We start from the raw sequence: 14108 nt of genomic DNA on the forward strand, positions 1-14108 counted from the left end.
CTTTCTGCAGGAGCTGAAAGGTCCCATTGTTGGGGCAGGAGATGTGCAGGTAGAAGCAAATGGAACAAGTTTGGGTTTGATTGTCGTTCTGGTTGGAAACACGTGAGCGGTGCTCGTGGGGAGGCCTGGGGTGAGGGACGGCGTGCAGGAAGGCTAGTTTAAGAAGGTTTTCATAAACAGTGGGCCTGTTCCTGGGCTCCTGACTCGGGCAGAAACTGCTACAGGACTCAGTGAGGCACTTTGAGCTTTTTGCCTGTTAAATACCCAGAATCACAGAATGTTTCCTTGCTGTTCTTCCTGTACTAAGGAGCCGACTGTCAGGAGTGGCTGGAGGATTTTTGTATGTGTGCTATCTCCAGAAATGCATAAGAAACAAATAGACTTGCTTTATCAGAGAACCGTAATTGCCATCTCAGACTTCCTGTTTAGGATTCAGTCAAGTAGATATTGTTTATGGATCATAAAACCTTACTACTGTGAGGATTCTCAAATAGGAGTTTCAACTTTCATGGTGCTGTAAATTAGGGGGGGGAAAAAAAAGTGTGATAATACTCCTCGGAGAACAGTAAAATAGAGCTCTGCAATGGTTAAATGGAATTTTATAAGCACATTCAGTGTGGAACTGTTTTGCATTACATGAGTTGAATACCTTAGAGATGACACACATCTGCAGGCACTTTATTAAATCCTTAGTCAGCACTTTTCAACCTGATGAGATTACTTCTTCATTTGACTGGAGAAAGGGAAGCAAAGATCTCGTACTGGACTGCAGAATTCTTTCTGATGTTTCACCTTGAGCGCTGGAGAAGGACAGCGTGATGCTCGGCAGGACAATACAGACTCGTAGTGGCACCAACAACTGTGTGGCAGCAATTTTACTGAGCAGGACCTTTAGCTCCAGTGGGTTCATTTAGCTCTAAACTCGCTGGGAGAACAGTACTGCAAAGTAAATAGAAGGGAAATAAAACACCGGCTCTTTTATGAAAAAGCACGGAGATAATATCATCCTGACTGTACTGTGATAGGGCCCATGATTTAAATGGGGATTTTAAATTAAGAAAGGCAACACCGCCTTCTCCGAGTGGGTGCAGTCGGATAAGTTACAGAACTGAACGGATGAAATGGGTGAGGTGCTTAGACATTGAGCAGCACTCTAAAGCAAGGCACAAAATACTTCAGCCATCTAAATGTAGGGATCCAGGCTTCTTCTTTTCATTCTAAGCTCCCTAATCATGCAAAAAAACCCTTCATAGATCCCAGCTATCGGGTCTCCAAGTGCCTAATACGCTTCCTAGACATTTTCATTTGAGGCCGGAGGTCTCCTCTCCCTCGCAGAGAAGTTTCACAGGTGCTTCAGAGGAACAATGGTGCTCTTCAGCCCTAATCCTGGAAGACTTAGACATGTCTAGGAGGCTTGAGGGGGATATGAGATCTTAATATTAAAATGATTAGCAGAAAAAGGAGGATCATTCTGTGTGTGCGCTTCAGCTGTAAGATGCTCTAAATTAAACCGGTGTCCCGAGAGCGGTGCTGGTGGGATCTGCTGGGTAAATGCGCTCTCTGTCTCACTGTTCTGCTGCCTCAGCCCATAAAACATCTCATCCAAGTGGGGCTGCAGGAGCAGCCGGAGCGGGACACAGCTGTTGGCGAAGCGCTCCGAGTTTGGGTCCTGTAAAAGCAGCTTTTCAGTCAAGGCCATGCGGAGCCCCGGCAAGGAAGTTTTGAAACGAGCTTGCGGTTTGGTTTGGGTCGCTCCTGGAAGGGTTAATTAAGTTTTTCATTGGTATTAAGGCCGAGCAGTGTCTGCAGGAGTCATATTGACACCCTAGTGCATGGTAACTCTACTCCTTTATTGACATGTTGCTAGTCAGGAGCACAATAGCGCTCTGTGTCTGCAAATCATTGCTAAAATCATCTCAAGAAAAAAAAGTTTGAAAGCCCAACGCGAGACAAAGGCCCCAGAGCTGCACTGCGCCGCTCAAAACTCCCGAGTCAGCAACTTCTATTGATTAAAAACTAACCTTTAAAGTAACTCGCAGAGTGTGTGGTTAGCATTTAAATTTAAACATGTCATGAGTTGATTTGTGTTACTGAATACCAACTCCGAAGGAGTTACATTCACATCAGATTTTTTTTTTTTCTAATTCCCTTAAGCAGCTAAAGTATTTCATGAAATGTCAATAGGGCAGGGGGGAAAAAAAAGGTGTTTTGGAGGGAGGGGACTCGCGCCCAGCCTCGCCGTTTCTTTTCCCATGCAAATAGTCACCCCAAAAAGAAAAGTGTGGGGAGCGACACACAATAATTAGACCTTTGTCTAACTTTCCCAAGTGCCAGAGAAAGACAGATTAATTAAATATACAACAGTGTTGGTTTTTGGAGTAGGGGTCTCTCTTGCTGTGGAGGTCATAAATTAGGCAGAATAAATAGTTCAGTGTGTTGGGAGCGGGGCTCGACGTCAGCGCGGCTGGCGGCGGTGGGAGGGCGCAGCGCCGCGCTTGCGGATGGCGGTCACGTCTGGGGCTGTCTGGTTGCCCTTAGCAACGAGACATGATGTAACACCGGGATGAACTTGAACTTGGGGGACTTGAAAAGGGAACAATAGACCAGAGCAATCAATAAAGCCTATTTCAGTGAAGGATTACAGAGCCGCTCTGGGGTAACCTTGTCTGCGAGGCGCGGGGTGAATAGCGAGATGCGTGAAGGAGCGCGGGGCGGCGGGGGACGGACCGACGGAGCGGCCGGGGCGGCCGGACACACGGACCGAGGGGCGGGGGGGCGGCGGAGCCCGGCCGGGCCAGGGGACCCCAGCGCCGCCAGCCCCGGCCCCGCGCGGCCCCACCTCCGCAGCCTCTGCGCTTCTTCTTTTTTTTTTTTTTTTTTTTTTTTATTTCCTGCTTAAAAAAAAAAAAATCAGCTTTTGAAACGAGGGAGGAGTGGCGAGCGCTCCCGCCGCCGGCGGGCCATGTGCCGGGCCAGCGGCCGTGGAGGAGCCGGACATCAGCTCTGGAGATGCGAACCATCGCCTGGAACTGTTCAGCCCTTCCACTCCACGGCCTCGCAGCCTTTAACCCTTCCACTCCATCACCTCGCAATTTTAACCCCTCTATTCCATCGCCTCCCTCTCTACTCCATCACCTTGCAGTTTTAACCTCTCTACTCCATCGCCTCACAGTGTTCAGCCCTTCCGCTCCACCCCTTCGCGGTGTTCAACCCCTCTACTCCATCTCCTCTCAATCTTTAACCCCTCTACTCCATCACCTGACAGTCTTAACCCCCCTGACTCCATCATCTCTCAGTCTGTAACCCCTCTACTCCATCACCTCGAAGTTTTAACCCCTCTGCTCCCTCCCTTCTCAGACATTACCCTCTCTCTTCCCTGCTGGGCACTGCCACAGTTCCTAGTCCAGACAAAAACTGTCACGCTGAAACAAGCAGCGTGAGGGACAGCCCTGAAAAGTTTGGAGAAGTTGGGAGCTGGCAGTGGCCAGAGGTGCCGGCAGTGGCTGGAGATGCCTCCAGCACAGCACAGCCCACACTCCACGTCCCTGCACCCTCCTAAAAATCAGTAGGGCCCCGCAGTCAGGGAGGGGAACGGGACTTGGCTTCGCTTCACGAACCCTGCCAGAACTTTCCTCTGTTTATAAACTTTACATATGAGAACTATTTCGTTTAATTGCAGCCTGAGTAAGTCTAAATATAAAATCTGTAGGCAATAGATGGAGTCGATATGGGACCGGTGTGTTTGTATTCAGAAGGGCGAGCAGAGGAAGAGTTAGTTAATGAGGTGTATTGGAAGCAGGACAACTTCTCCAATCCTGCTATTTATTTTACCGGTTCCTACCTCCATGGCAAGACCACATAATCTCCAAGTCCCACATGAAACTTGCCTCAGAGTCTTCTGTAAATGTTCATAAATCCTCCCTGAGCTGATTGTGCTATCAATCACGTCAGAGGCCAAAAACGAGCGGAGGAAAAACTTGGTAAAACTTGTCATCGGGCTGTGCACGCACACAGACACACCTCATATATTACAGGAGCTCCAGCAAAAAACAGGGGGTATCAGCAACGGCTCTTTAATACCTGAGTCTTTCTTGTTGTATTACTTTACTCCAGGCTAAATAGTTGCCGCTTGTTGGTGTATTCCCACAGCAATATGTCATTGCCAAGGAGCATCCCCCCGCGCGCACGGTCCCAGGGCCTAACACTGCTCTCATTCATCCCGGGTTCAGGTTGGGCTGACCCTGCCGGGGCTGAGACGGGCTCTCCCCGGTGCGGTGGCACTGCCCCGGCTCCAGCAGAGCCCACTCCAGCTTCCCAACTGTGTTTATTTTCCTATGGAGGAGCGAAATTGCTTTCTGTACTCTGGGCGTCTGCGCCGTTGGGTTAAGGACGGTATTGTTGCGGGGCTGAATTCCCAGGGAATTCCCTCCCTTTGGGAAAAAGAAGAAGAAAAGAAAAAAAAATATTTTCCCTAAGAAAAGCTATTAGTTGAGGCCCACGTTTTGTTTTGAAACACAAGTATGGGCAGAGGTACGGGACATTTTCGCTGATCCACTTTTCCCCAGATTTGCTTTATCCTGGCTTTTCTCTAGCGATCCACATTTCTCCTAAGAAAACAGCCCTGTTGTTGAATTTCTGTGCATCTGTTCCAGCGAGACAGTTGAAGCAGGGCAGTATAAAGCAACAGATGCTTATGCTGGCACATGCCTAAATACCCAAGAAAACCCCGACTGCAGGGTGATAAATGGCACAGAGAGGCGAATGTGTATCGCCTTTTCAGGGGATTAGACAAAAGTGAACTGGAGGGATCTTCAAGCCATCATCTATTAAAAAGATTGATAACTTGTAATGTGACATGACCCCCACGTTCATCTGTAGCTATGTCCAGCAACTGTCGGCGAGGGAAAAAAAATATATTGATTTGTACAGTATTTTTAATTAAGCTTTGTAATTAGGTCAATTCGTCACGGTCTCAATTAGCCCCCCTCTTGGCGGAGGAGGCTGGCGGCGGTGCCCGGAGCCCTTGGGGAAGCGGCGAGAGCGGGCGGCCGGGGCTGACTCTTCTGCTTTCTCTTTTGCAGTCCTGGTACCTGGGATAAAAGTCTCCGCTTCCCACCACGCACCGGACAGACCACCAGACCCCTTCCCACCTCTGTAACACGGAAGCAGCAGCAACGCAGCGCAGCGACTTCACATCGGCGGAAGGGGAGGCGAGCAGACACCGACAGCAAACTCGTACATGGAAATGGCAAACGTTATGGTTGAATGGCAAAGGCCGTAACTTTCTCTCGAGATTTGATTTTAATTTTTTTTTTTAATTTTTTTTTTTTTTTTTTTTTTTTTTTTTAGACAACTTTAGGACTGTTGTAATTTCTCATATGGTGCTGGAAATGGTTGGGCTTCATAACTTTTGAAGTGTCTCATTGGTAGTGTAAGCGTTAGGTGACACTGAGTAGAACTAGCCTCTGCTGCTGCTTACCAACTCGCTGTTGTAACACACTTTCCATATGGAGCCTAACTGTTTTACAGTATCCTCATCGGATTTTCCCATACAGGTGTGAGACTTCTTGAGAAATCATGAAACACACTTAAAACTATAACTTTTGTAGTAGCTGAATTCTGCAATATATAACTTACCGGACAGACATAGAGCATGTTTTTTTTCTGTAACATATCGGGGGAAAAAAAAAAAATGCAGGTTTCTTTTTTTTTTTTTGGTTGTTGTTGTTGTTGTTGGGGTTTTTTTTTCTTTTTTTTTTTTTTTTTACAGTCGGCACTTAGAGACATAACATGAACCATAAGAGCATTGTCAACAATTTTTTTCCACTCGATTGCAGAGCGATTTAAAACATCAAAAACTACTACTATTCACTAAAAAAAAAAAAAAAGAAAAAAAAGAAAAAAAGTTTGAAATGCTGCACTTACATTTAAAAAAAAACATTTTTCAACAATTTTCAACAATTACACAAAAATTCACACAGAAATGGGGAAGTTGGTCTGTTTTGACAGAAACTGACAGGAATCAATCAAAACAATCGAATTTTGAATTGAGTAAAGTGCAATTTCATTGGATAGCTAAATATCTTTGTAAGATAGAGATTGTTGAAAATTCTATTTTTGTTTTCCAAGTCCTTCCACCCCAGGACTCTAAATTATTGGGGTAAAAAACAGCCTTGCAAGAAAAAGGGGAGCTATTTTTGCTTTTTATGTTTTTTATTGTTGAACTTGTATCCCTTTAAAACTGAAGGAAAATTAAAAAAAAAAAAAACAAATCTAATGGTGCTTTTACCACAATATGTTAACTACATTAAATGCTAATTAATCATTTTCTGTTATCAAAGCACATAACTAAAATGAAATCATAATATCTGTTAATTTTATAAGCTAAAAGTCACTATAATGGATTATGCCAATTCTGACAAATTTTACGTGTTTCCGGCAATATAGGGTTTATCAGTTCTCAAACACCTTGGGAATAAGAGAGAATGGTCCAGAAAGTAAAACACCTTCGTGTCCCTGAACTGGTACATTTTCTGGACTGTGAAGAAATCATTACAGAAACGAACGATGCTGATCTTACAACTTATGCCAGTTCAAAGCAAGGGCACTTGCTGAAGAAGAAAAAAAAAAAAAAACAGACAAATAAGTAGAAAAAGAAAAAAAAAAAAAAAAAAAAGAAGTTTGGACCCCAAACGTCCTGTATCTTATGTACAAAAAAAAGGAAAAAAAAAGAAAAAAAAAAAGAGTGCAAGTGATTTTTTCTATCAGACAGCGGAGCACCCCTTTGCTTCACATGCAACTTTAAGAAGGTTTCCTATACTATACATATATATACGTTCTGGTTGGCGAGTCCAGCTAATCAGAGAAAGTCTCTGCATGTTCTAGTGTTAGTAACTAATTTTTATATAGTTAATGTAGGGTAAAGTAGAGTGCATTAAGACACAATATTGTAATCCCTATTCCAGGCACTTGCCTTTAAACTATGTTTGTTCGACCCTTCAGAAGGGTTTCTACTACTGTCCTATACAATCAAGTAACTGAAATTCTTGGGAAGACACTTTGCTCCTCATCTTTTCCCTGAAACGATGTTTTGTTTTGTTTTCTTAATTTGCACGAAACAAAAAAAAAAAAAAATTCCATATCAATGTGCCTTGCCCTGGATAGCGATTATTTGTGGAATTGTTGCACATGTTCCTATATTGAAAGGGGTTTTTCCCTAGTCAAGCATTTGGAGACACTTTTTGTAAATGTGACTTTTATGTCAGCCATTGTCAGTTCCAACATCTAGAATTAAATAGGATGTTAGTTGTTCCGCAGATAGGAGTAGTGTTTATTGTCCTGTATGGTCAGTGGCAGTGCTATTCTGAGATCTGTAGATGCTAGATTATCAGTATTTTTGGATGTTGCTGCATTTTACCTTTTATTTGGAGTCTTCCTTTTTTTGTTTTGTTTTCTCCCAGATATATGAAAATATGCAATACCTGCTTATATCATGTAGAAAAGCTTAGCAATTATTAATTTTTCTTTTAATTTTTTTTTATTTGACCAAAGTTGGTGCTGCACTTGACGCAGTGTGTTTTAGGTGTTTGTCTTTGTACTTTTGTGATTTTTGAATGCACATGCAGGAAGGGCTCTTCTTAGAGAAGCAGTCAAACTGTGAAGCACTAAGCTGAACCCTGCTTCAAGCAATTTTTGTTTTACAACTGTTCCTTTCACAAGCAAGCCTTAAAAAAAAAAAAAACTTCCTTTTTCTTCAGATCCCACACCCATTTTTATTAGCAGACTGCAATCAATCCACATTCAATAAAAGTATATAATGCCCATTTTTATATGCACGTTTTTAAACTTCCAAGTTCTGAAAATTGTTTACTGGTTATTCTCTATTTAAGGAAAAAATAAAATGTTTTGGATTTTCATATGTGTCTGATAAGTGGTTGAGTAGTCATTTTGCTCTATTGTATTGTGTGATTGTTAGTATATGGTATCACATCCTCTAGCCAGCATCCTTTGCCTTCCCTATAGCACTTAGCTGGGCATTACTTTATTAAGACATATGTGCACTAAAAAAAAAAAAAATAGCAGCTTTCAGTGCTTCACAGTGAAGGGAAAAAAGCCTAGACAAACATTTTGTCAGAACCTTGCTATGAGACAAGGTATTACCAGTAAATTGGTTGTATATACAATAAAATTGCACCCTTTTTTAAACAAAACAAACTAAGCAATAGTTTGGGCAGTTAGTTGTTTTTAGTGAGCATGTTGTAGTCATGGCTGCAAAGAGAGAGAATTAAACTGCCCACTCAGAAGATATGTAATTTGTATGTTGTATAGTTTTATTGATTACACTGATTTATTCTACCCTATTTTATAATGCAGGACTTTTGTAATGTTGTTTAAATGAGGAAAAATTTCTGTCAAATTAGCTTAGTGGAATTTCTGATTGTTCGTTATAAAGGCAGCGTTCATAGAATTGCTTTTTTTTTTTTTTCCTTTGGGAACTGGATTTAAGTTAAAAACTTTCCCGTTTCCTTTTTTTGTATGTATTTAAATACAGTTATTTTTCTTCTCTCAATGGTATAGCATATTCCTATGCTTGAGAAGTATAGGCTACTGAAGAACCATTGTAAATGGACATTACAGGTATGCTGTATTTTTGAAGGTATTTTTGTCATATTAAGTTTGATGACGCTAAAGTTAGGGAACTCTGAGCAGAATTGCGAGAAAAAAAATGTTTTAAAGGCTTTAAAACATTAGGTAGGAGGTCAAGGGTGTTAACCAACAGGGGTTGTAAAGTATTACACACTAAATTCAGTTTGCGTTCACCTTCCTCTCACGCAGGAAACGCGGCACTTCCGTTCTGTGCAGGTGTAGAGAACAAACAGTGTTTTAGTCCTCCTTTAGAGGAGCGGGGAGGCGAGCAGGGATGGGCAGGAGGGATGGAGCATCCACCCAGCCACCCACCCAGCCAGCCATCCATCCATCCATCCCTGGATGGTCCTGGTGTGCGGGCAGCAGCAGAGCCCCGGCCCCGCGCCGGGCGCTCCTTTGGCGTCACCCAACAACTTTTTTTACCTCCCCGTCTCCTTCTCTCCAGAACCGTCAGACGCACAAATTCTCTGACCTGTACCCACCCCCCGCCCATCCAAATTTAAAGCCCTAGGGATGGCTTAGCGAAAATTGACTTTTCCCAAGTTAATTCCTTTCTTTTTTCCCCTCTTTTTTGTTGGTTTTTTTTTTTTAATTTCTTTTGAGCGAGGGCACTTGCTTTTCTCATGCCGCACACCCCAGCAATGCCATTATTATTTATTCTTCTTCCTTTATAATAAAAAAACTTTCGGGCTTCGAGTTTAGGCAGCCATGGTACACTTTGTCTCTGTTGCTTGTTCCCCCTCCCCTTAAGGTTGAAGGGGAAAAGAAACACCAAGTTTTCTCAACTCCACAGTATTCAGTCAGCCCACAGGAATATGCAAAATCCCTCTAACATTTTTTTTTTCTTTCTCTAGTTCTCTTTGTTCCGTATATTTGCAGCTTTGTAGTAACAGTGTTATAAAATATTTACTGTACAAAAATACAAAAAAACCCAGATACATAGCCTAAAACAGTTTTTTTTTCCTTGTGGTGAATTTTTTTTTTTTTTTTAAGAATGTCAGTTAATATTGTACTTTGCATTGTGTCTCTGGAAATATCTTTTTTTTTTTTCTTTTTTTTATTGGTAGAAGGCCTCCATCGAACAAAATTAAAACCATAACCGGCATGACAATGTAAGGAGAGCTTCAATGGCACCTAAACAATAAATAAATAACAAAATCAACCTCATGAGGTCTGTCAGAGGCAGGTCTTGTGAAGTTAACACTGCCTGCTAGGCAGGATTTTCATTAAATCAAGCTTACAATGCCAATTTTGTCTTGAAGTCAATGCATGTATTACTGTTTGACAGTAAACCCAGCTATGCCATCATCAAGTCCAAGGCTGCGCAATAGTCTAATTAGTATCGAGTACATTTTCCTTTTATTTTTTCCAATAAAAAAGCAGTGGGATGAAAATTGCTTTGATATATAGCAGGTAACATTGAAGCTATTCCATAGCACTTAACTGTAGTGAATACTGTGTCACCAATTCTGAAATCAATTTAATGTTTAATGCAAATCCATTACATGGTGCTATTACAGGCTGGCAAAATGATTTACAAAAATGTGACAACTTGGGCTCAATTCACTCTGCTTTCCAACAATGTAAATGCATAGCAGTGTTTATCTGCATGAAAACTATGCACTAATCTATCTGAAAAAAAAAAAAGAAAAGAATATATCAACTTTGGTATCTACTTTCCGTTTACTTCGATCCTTGCCTTTTCGGTCATTGTTATAATGCCAGCTTTAGGACAGAAAGAATTATAAGAAAACCAGCATAATACCTGATATATTAAAATGTAGTGCCTGTGAAATCTGTATTATATTGCTCTTCTGAAGTAAGATTTTTCTACACCGGTAGCCTTCGCTGTCTGTCAGAACCTTCTGATATAGGTGATGTAAAATAACCGTACAATATTAATGCATGCTATTCCATAATGCTTAGTAGCTGTATGAATATTACTCAAAGTTATGTTAGTCTTTTTTTCTGACTTGGTTCTTGTCAGATAGGTTTAAAGATATTTCACTGAGAACGCAAATTCTGTCTTTATTGATTTGGGGTGTTTTCAGTATTTTGGAGGTATACATTTACTTAAATTCAGTATTACTTGTGTTTTGGGTTTTTTTTCTTTTTTTTCTTTTTTTTTCCTTTTCTTTTTTTTTTTTTTTTTTTTTCCTAGAGGGCAGGACATGGTGTTTGAGACCAGAAATCCGTGCCTGGTAAGATTTTAGTCTCGAAAAGCTACCCTAAGAATTCAGAGAGCTTGCTCTGAAGAACAGTTCAAATTGAAGGGACAGTCCTTTAAACCCACAAACGAGACCGAGCTCATGTTGCGAGAGATTTCTTAATGGGCAGCAGTGAACCAGGTACCCATGCTTGACCCTTCTTCACACCAGACTTCCTCATATAGAAAGAAAAAAACCCTTTAAAAAAAAAAAAAAGAAAAAAAGAAAAAAAAAAACCTCATGTGGTTGTTTAGTTTCATGCACAGTTGCAATATTTTTCTTCAAACAAACTCTGTACAAACTTTGGGCCCGATTCATAAAAGCTCCTTTGCTATTAACACGGGAGGCTGGTGGGCTTTTCTCCTCCAAATTGAGGGTGGGCTTAGCCCTGGCGAGCTCTGCTGGCCCTGCTCTCCCTCCCCTTCCCCTCTCCGCCTCCCCCAGCCCCGCAGAGACCAGGAATCGGTGGGAAGGGGCTGCGGAGGAGGCGAGGCAGCGCAGGACCATGCTCCAAACCCCAGAGGTGCAGGTTGGCAGGAGGGAAAGGGGGAGGACGGCTCGGGCCAGTGCCGGGGGCTCGGGACACGGCGACTCGATCACAAAAGAGATCCTGTCCGCACCAGAACAAAACGCGCTCGATCGCTACCTCTGAGCTCTAGAGAAACCCTCCATCGGGGCGAGCGCTCGCCCGCAATGTGAACTTTTGTACTTTGGACGCCTTTTTTTAGGGAAGACTATTTTCCACTTAGTTAATCTTCTATGCTCGAGCATGAACAAAAACAATTGTGTTGGGTGAAATCCCCCCCCTTTTATCTGCATCCACAAATTAATATGAGGGGCAAAACAAAAAGAAGATGAGTTTCTAGACGGAGCATGGTAGGGCAAGAGCGCCCGGCTCGGCATCCGCCACCGATGCCGCTCGTCCTTGTTGCCGGCGCCCCGTGCCCGGCTGCAGCCGCTGCCTTGGGGACAGGGCCACGAAATTCTTGGGAAATACAATCAAGGAGAAATCTCCATTTTGGCTGGCTGTGCGGGTTCTCCTGAACTCTGCCCCAGCCCAGCCCAGTCCCTCAGCGGCGGGTTGAGATTTGAGGCGCTAAAATTTCCACCGGCCGTGTGAAAGATCTGCTGCAAATTCACTTGACACCCGTGTTAATACCATGTCGTGTTCATTTTTTTTATGAGTCAGGCCCCTCGTGCCTCTAGTATACTTGTATTGACTCTCATAGTTACCATTTTAGTTTTACTGTGTTCTGTGAAAAAAATTGTAATTGGTTGAGAATCACTGTGGGCATCCATTCTTATTCAACTAAGTCTCCGCAGGTTTTTTGAGCTGGTGTGGATTAGTTTAACTCTTGTATTCAACCATTAGTGCTACCACCTTCTCACATTACAATACAATTACTGGAAGCAAGTACTGCATTTCCTATGCAACAAAAAAGGAAAATAAAAAATTGCTAATGCTAACAGGCCGTGTTGTTATTTACTCCCAGCCGGGCACGGGGTGGGGTTGCGGCTGTAGGACCGTGAGCATCGCCGGCCGCCACAGGCTTCAGCCTCTCCTGGCCCCAGCCCTGCAGCCTGGGCAGGCTCCCAGGCAGCAGCTTCATCCCAAGTCATGGGGGTATTTGGTTAAATCGAATCGCTCTTGTCACATCGGCCACTCTTCGCCGTGTTTTTGATGTCCCGCCACACAAAATCGTTCCTCGCTCAGTATCGGATTAATCCTCAGCAAATCTCGGCGGATTAACCGTCCAAATTAAAGACACGAAGCACACCTAGGAAAGATCCAGGAGATTAATAAATGCTGCAAATGCCACATCTTTAAGTGTAGCTAAACGATAAAAATATTACCAAATTTTCGAGGAGCCGTGGCTGCTGGGATTGACCTTGGAGCTGCCCCTCTCTGCAAGGCTCTGGGTGCAGAAATAGGCAAAAATTAAGCTTTTTTACAAATGTTAAAGTTTCCTTCAAAGTTTTTCACTCTCCAACCCCTTTTGCTTAAAAGATAGGCTCAGAATTTAGTATTTGCAGAAAGGGTTTTTTTGCATTTAAGCAACTCCGGTTGTTTTCTACTTAAAAGCAGACACTGAGGATGATGGAGGGTGAGGGCTGGTGCAGCTCTGCTGCTGCCCTCAGGGACAGGAGACGGGGGGTGCCGTGACCCCCAGCCCTTCCCTGGGCAGCACCAGCTGCAACACCAGCTCTTCCATTTTATTTGGGGGGAAATGAGTGTTTTCTAACAAATAGCTGCCTGACACTCATAAACCGCTGGTATTTCCTTTCTCACACCTCCACAGAGTTTTGGTTTTGGCTAAAAGGCCAGGGCGGGAGGGTCAGGCTGAGCACAGCTCTAATGTCACCATCCCCAGGGGGGACCCTGTCTGTGCCCCTCGCCATGTCCTGGTGGCTGCCTCCGACGTGGGCAATGCTGGCAGCGATGCACAGTGTGGCAGCTGAGGACAGGTTGGAGCCTGTTCAATTGGCTTTTTTTTCTCATAAAGGAGACCAGACAGTAAGGAAAAGCCAAATCTGTCCTCAAAGAAAACACAGTACCCCAGGCAGGCGCTTGCCAACATTGTTGGCCCCTTTCACCCCCACAAGCTCTGGGAGGAAGGAGGGAGAAAGAGGGGGGGTGAGGGTGCTGAGCCTGTGCTCGCTGTCCCAGTTGGGTGAAAAACAGCCCAAATGGTGGTGGTGGTGGTGCCCCGTTGGCTTGGAAGCGAGCCCAGGTGTGGACCAGAATGTCTCACGGGGCTGCCAGAGCTGGATGCTTCCTCCAAGCACTGGCTGTGAGCACGGGGGATACCAGGAGGGGAGGGAGGGACAGGAACTCACCCGTGTACATCACTGCACAAATACACACAGAAAAATTAAAACCTGCTTAAAAGAAGTGCAATGACAGGACAAAGGGAGGTGTTGCCCCTTGGCTCCAACTGCTCCTCACCGCTGCCCGTTCCCCATTCTTGCCCATCCCTCCCTAAAAAATAATTCACTGTTATTTATTTATACCCTTCATTATTCAGGGTGTTGGCTGAGGCTTCCCTGGGTTTGGTGGATGAAGCAGGAGGGGTGCAAGAGGTGACCCTGTCCCACATGGGTGATGGCCATGCTGGGAGCAGAGGAGTGAGCACCAGCCGGGGCTCAGGCACCACCTTCTGCTTTCCTCCTCCTTTCTTTGCACGTTTTCTTTCCCTCCAGCTTTCTGCTTTCTCTTTCTTCCTGTGGGAGAAAAGGTCTCCATCAGCATCTAAG

General features: G+C 43.8%; 1 protein-coding gene across 8 annotated transcripts in view; it reads left to right on the forward strand.

The window, feature by feature from the left end:
• The window catches only part of NFIA (nuclear factor I A), a gene marked incomplete at its 3' end in the record, with an annotated part of 250179 nt that extends 237859 nt beyond the window's left edge, over positions 1-12320 (forward strand). For all 8 annotated transcript variants that reach the window (XM_082287369.1, XM_082287371.1, XM_082287370.1 and 5 more), the window contains one exon: positions 5082-12320. In XM_082287369.1, the coding sequence (XP_082143495.1) occupies positions 5082-5099 (18 nt within the window). The remainder of the gene's footprint in view (positions 1-5081) is intronic.
• Positions 12321-14108: the final 1788 nt, after the last annotated feature.

This window comes from Coloeus monedula, assembly GCF_965178545.1.
Source record: "Coloeus monedula genome assembly, chromosome: 9".
In the NCBI taxonomy this organism is placed as follows: Eukaryota; Metazoa; Chordata; class Aves; order Passeriformes; family Corvidae; genus Coloeus; species Coloeus monedula.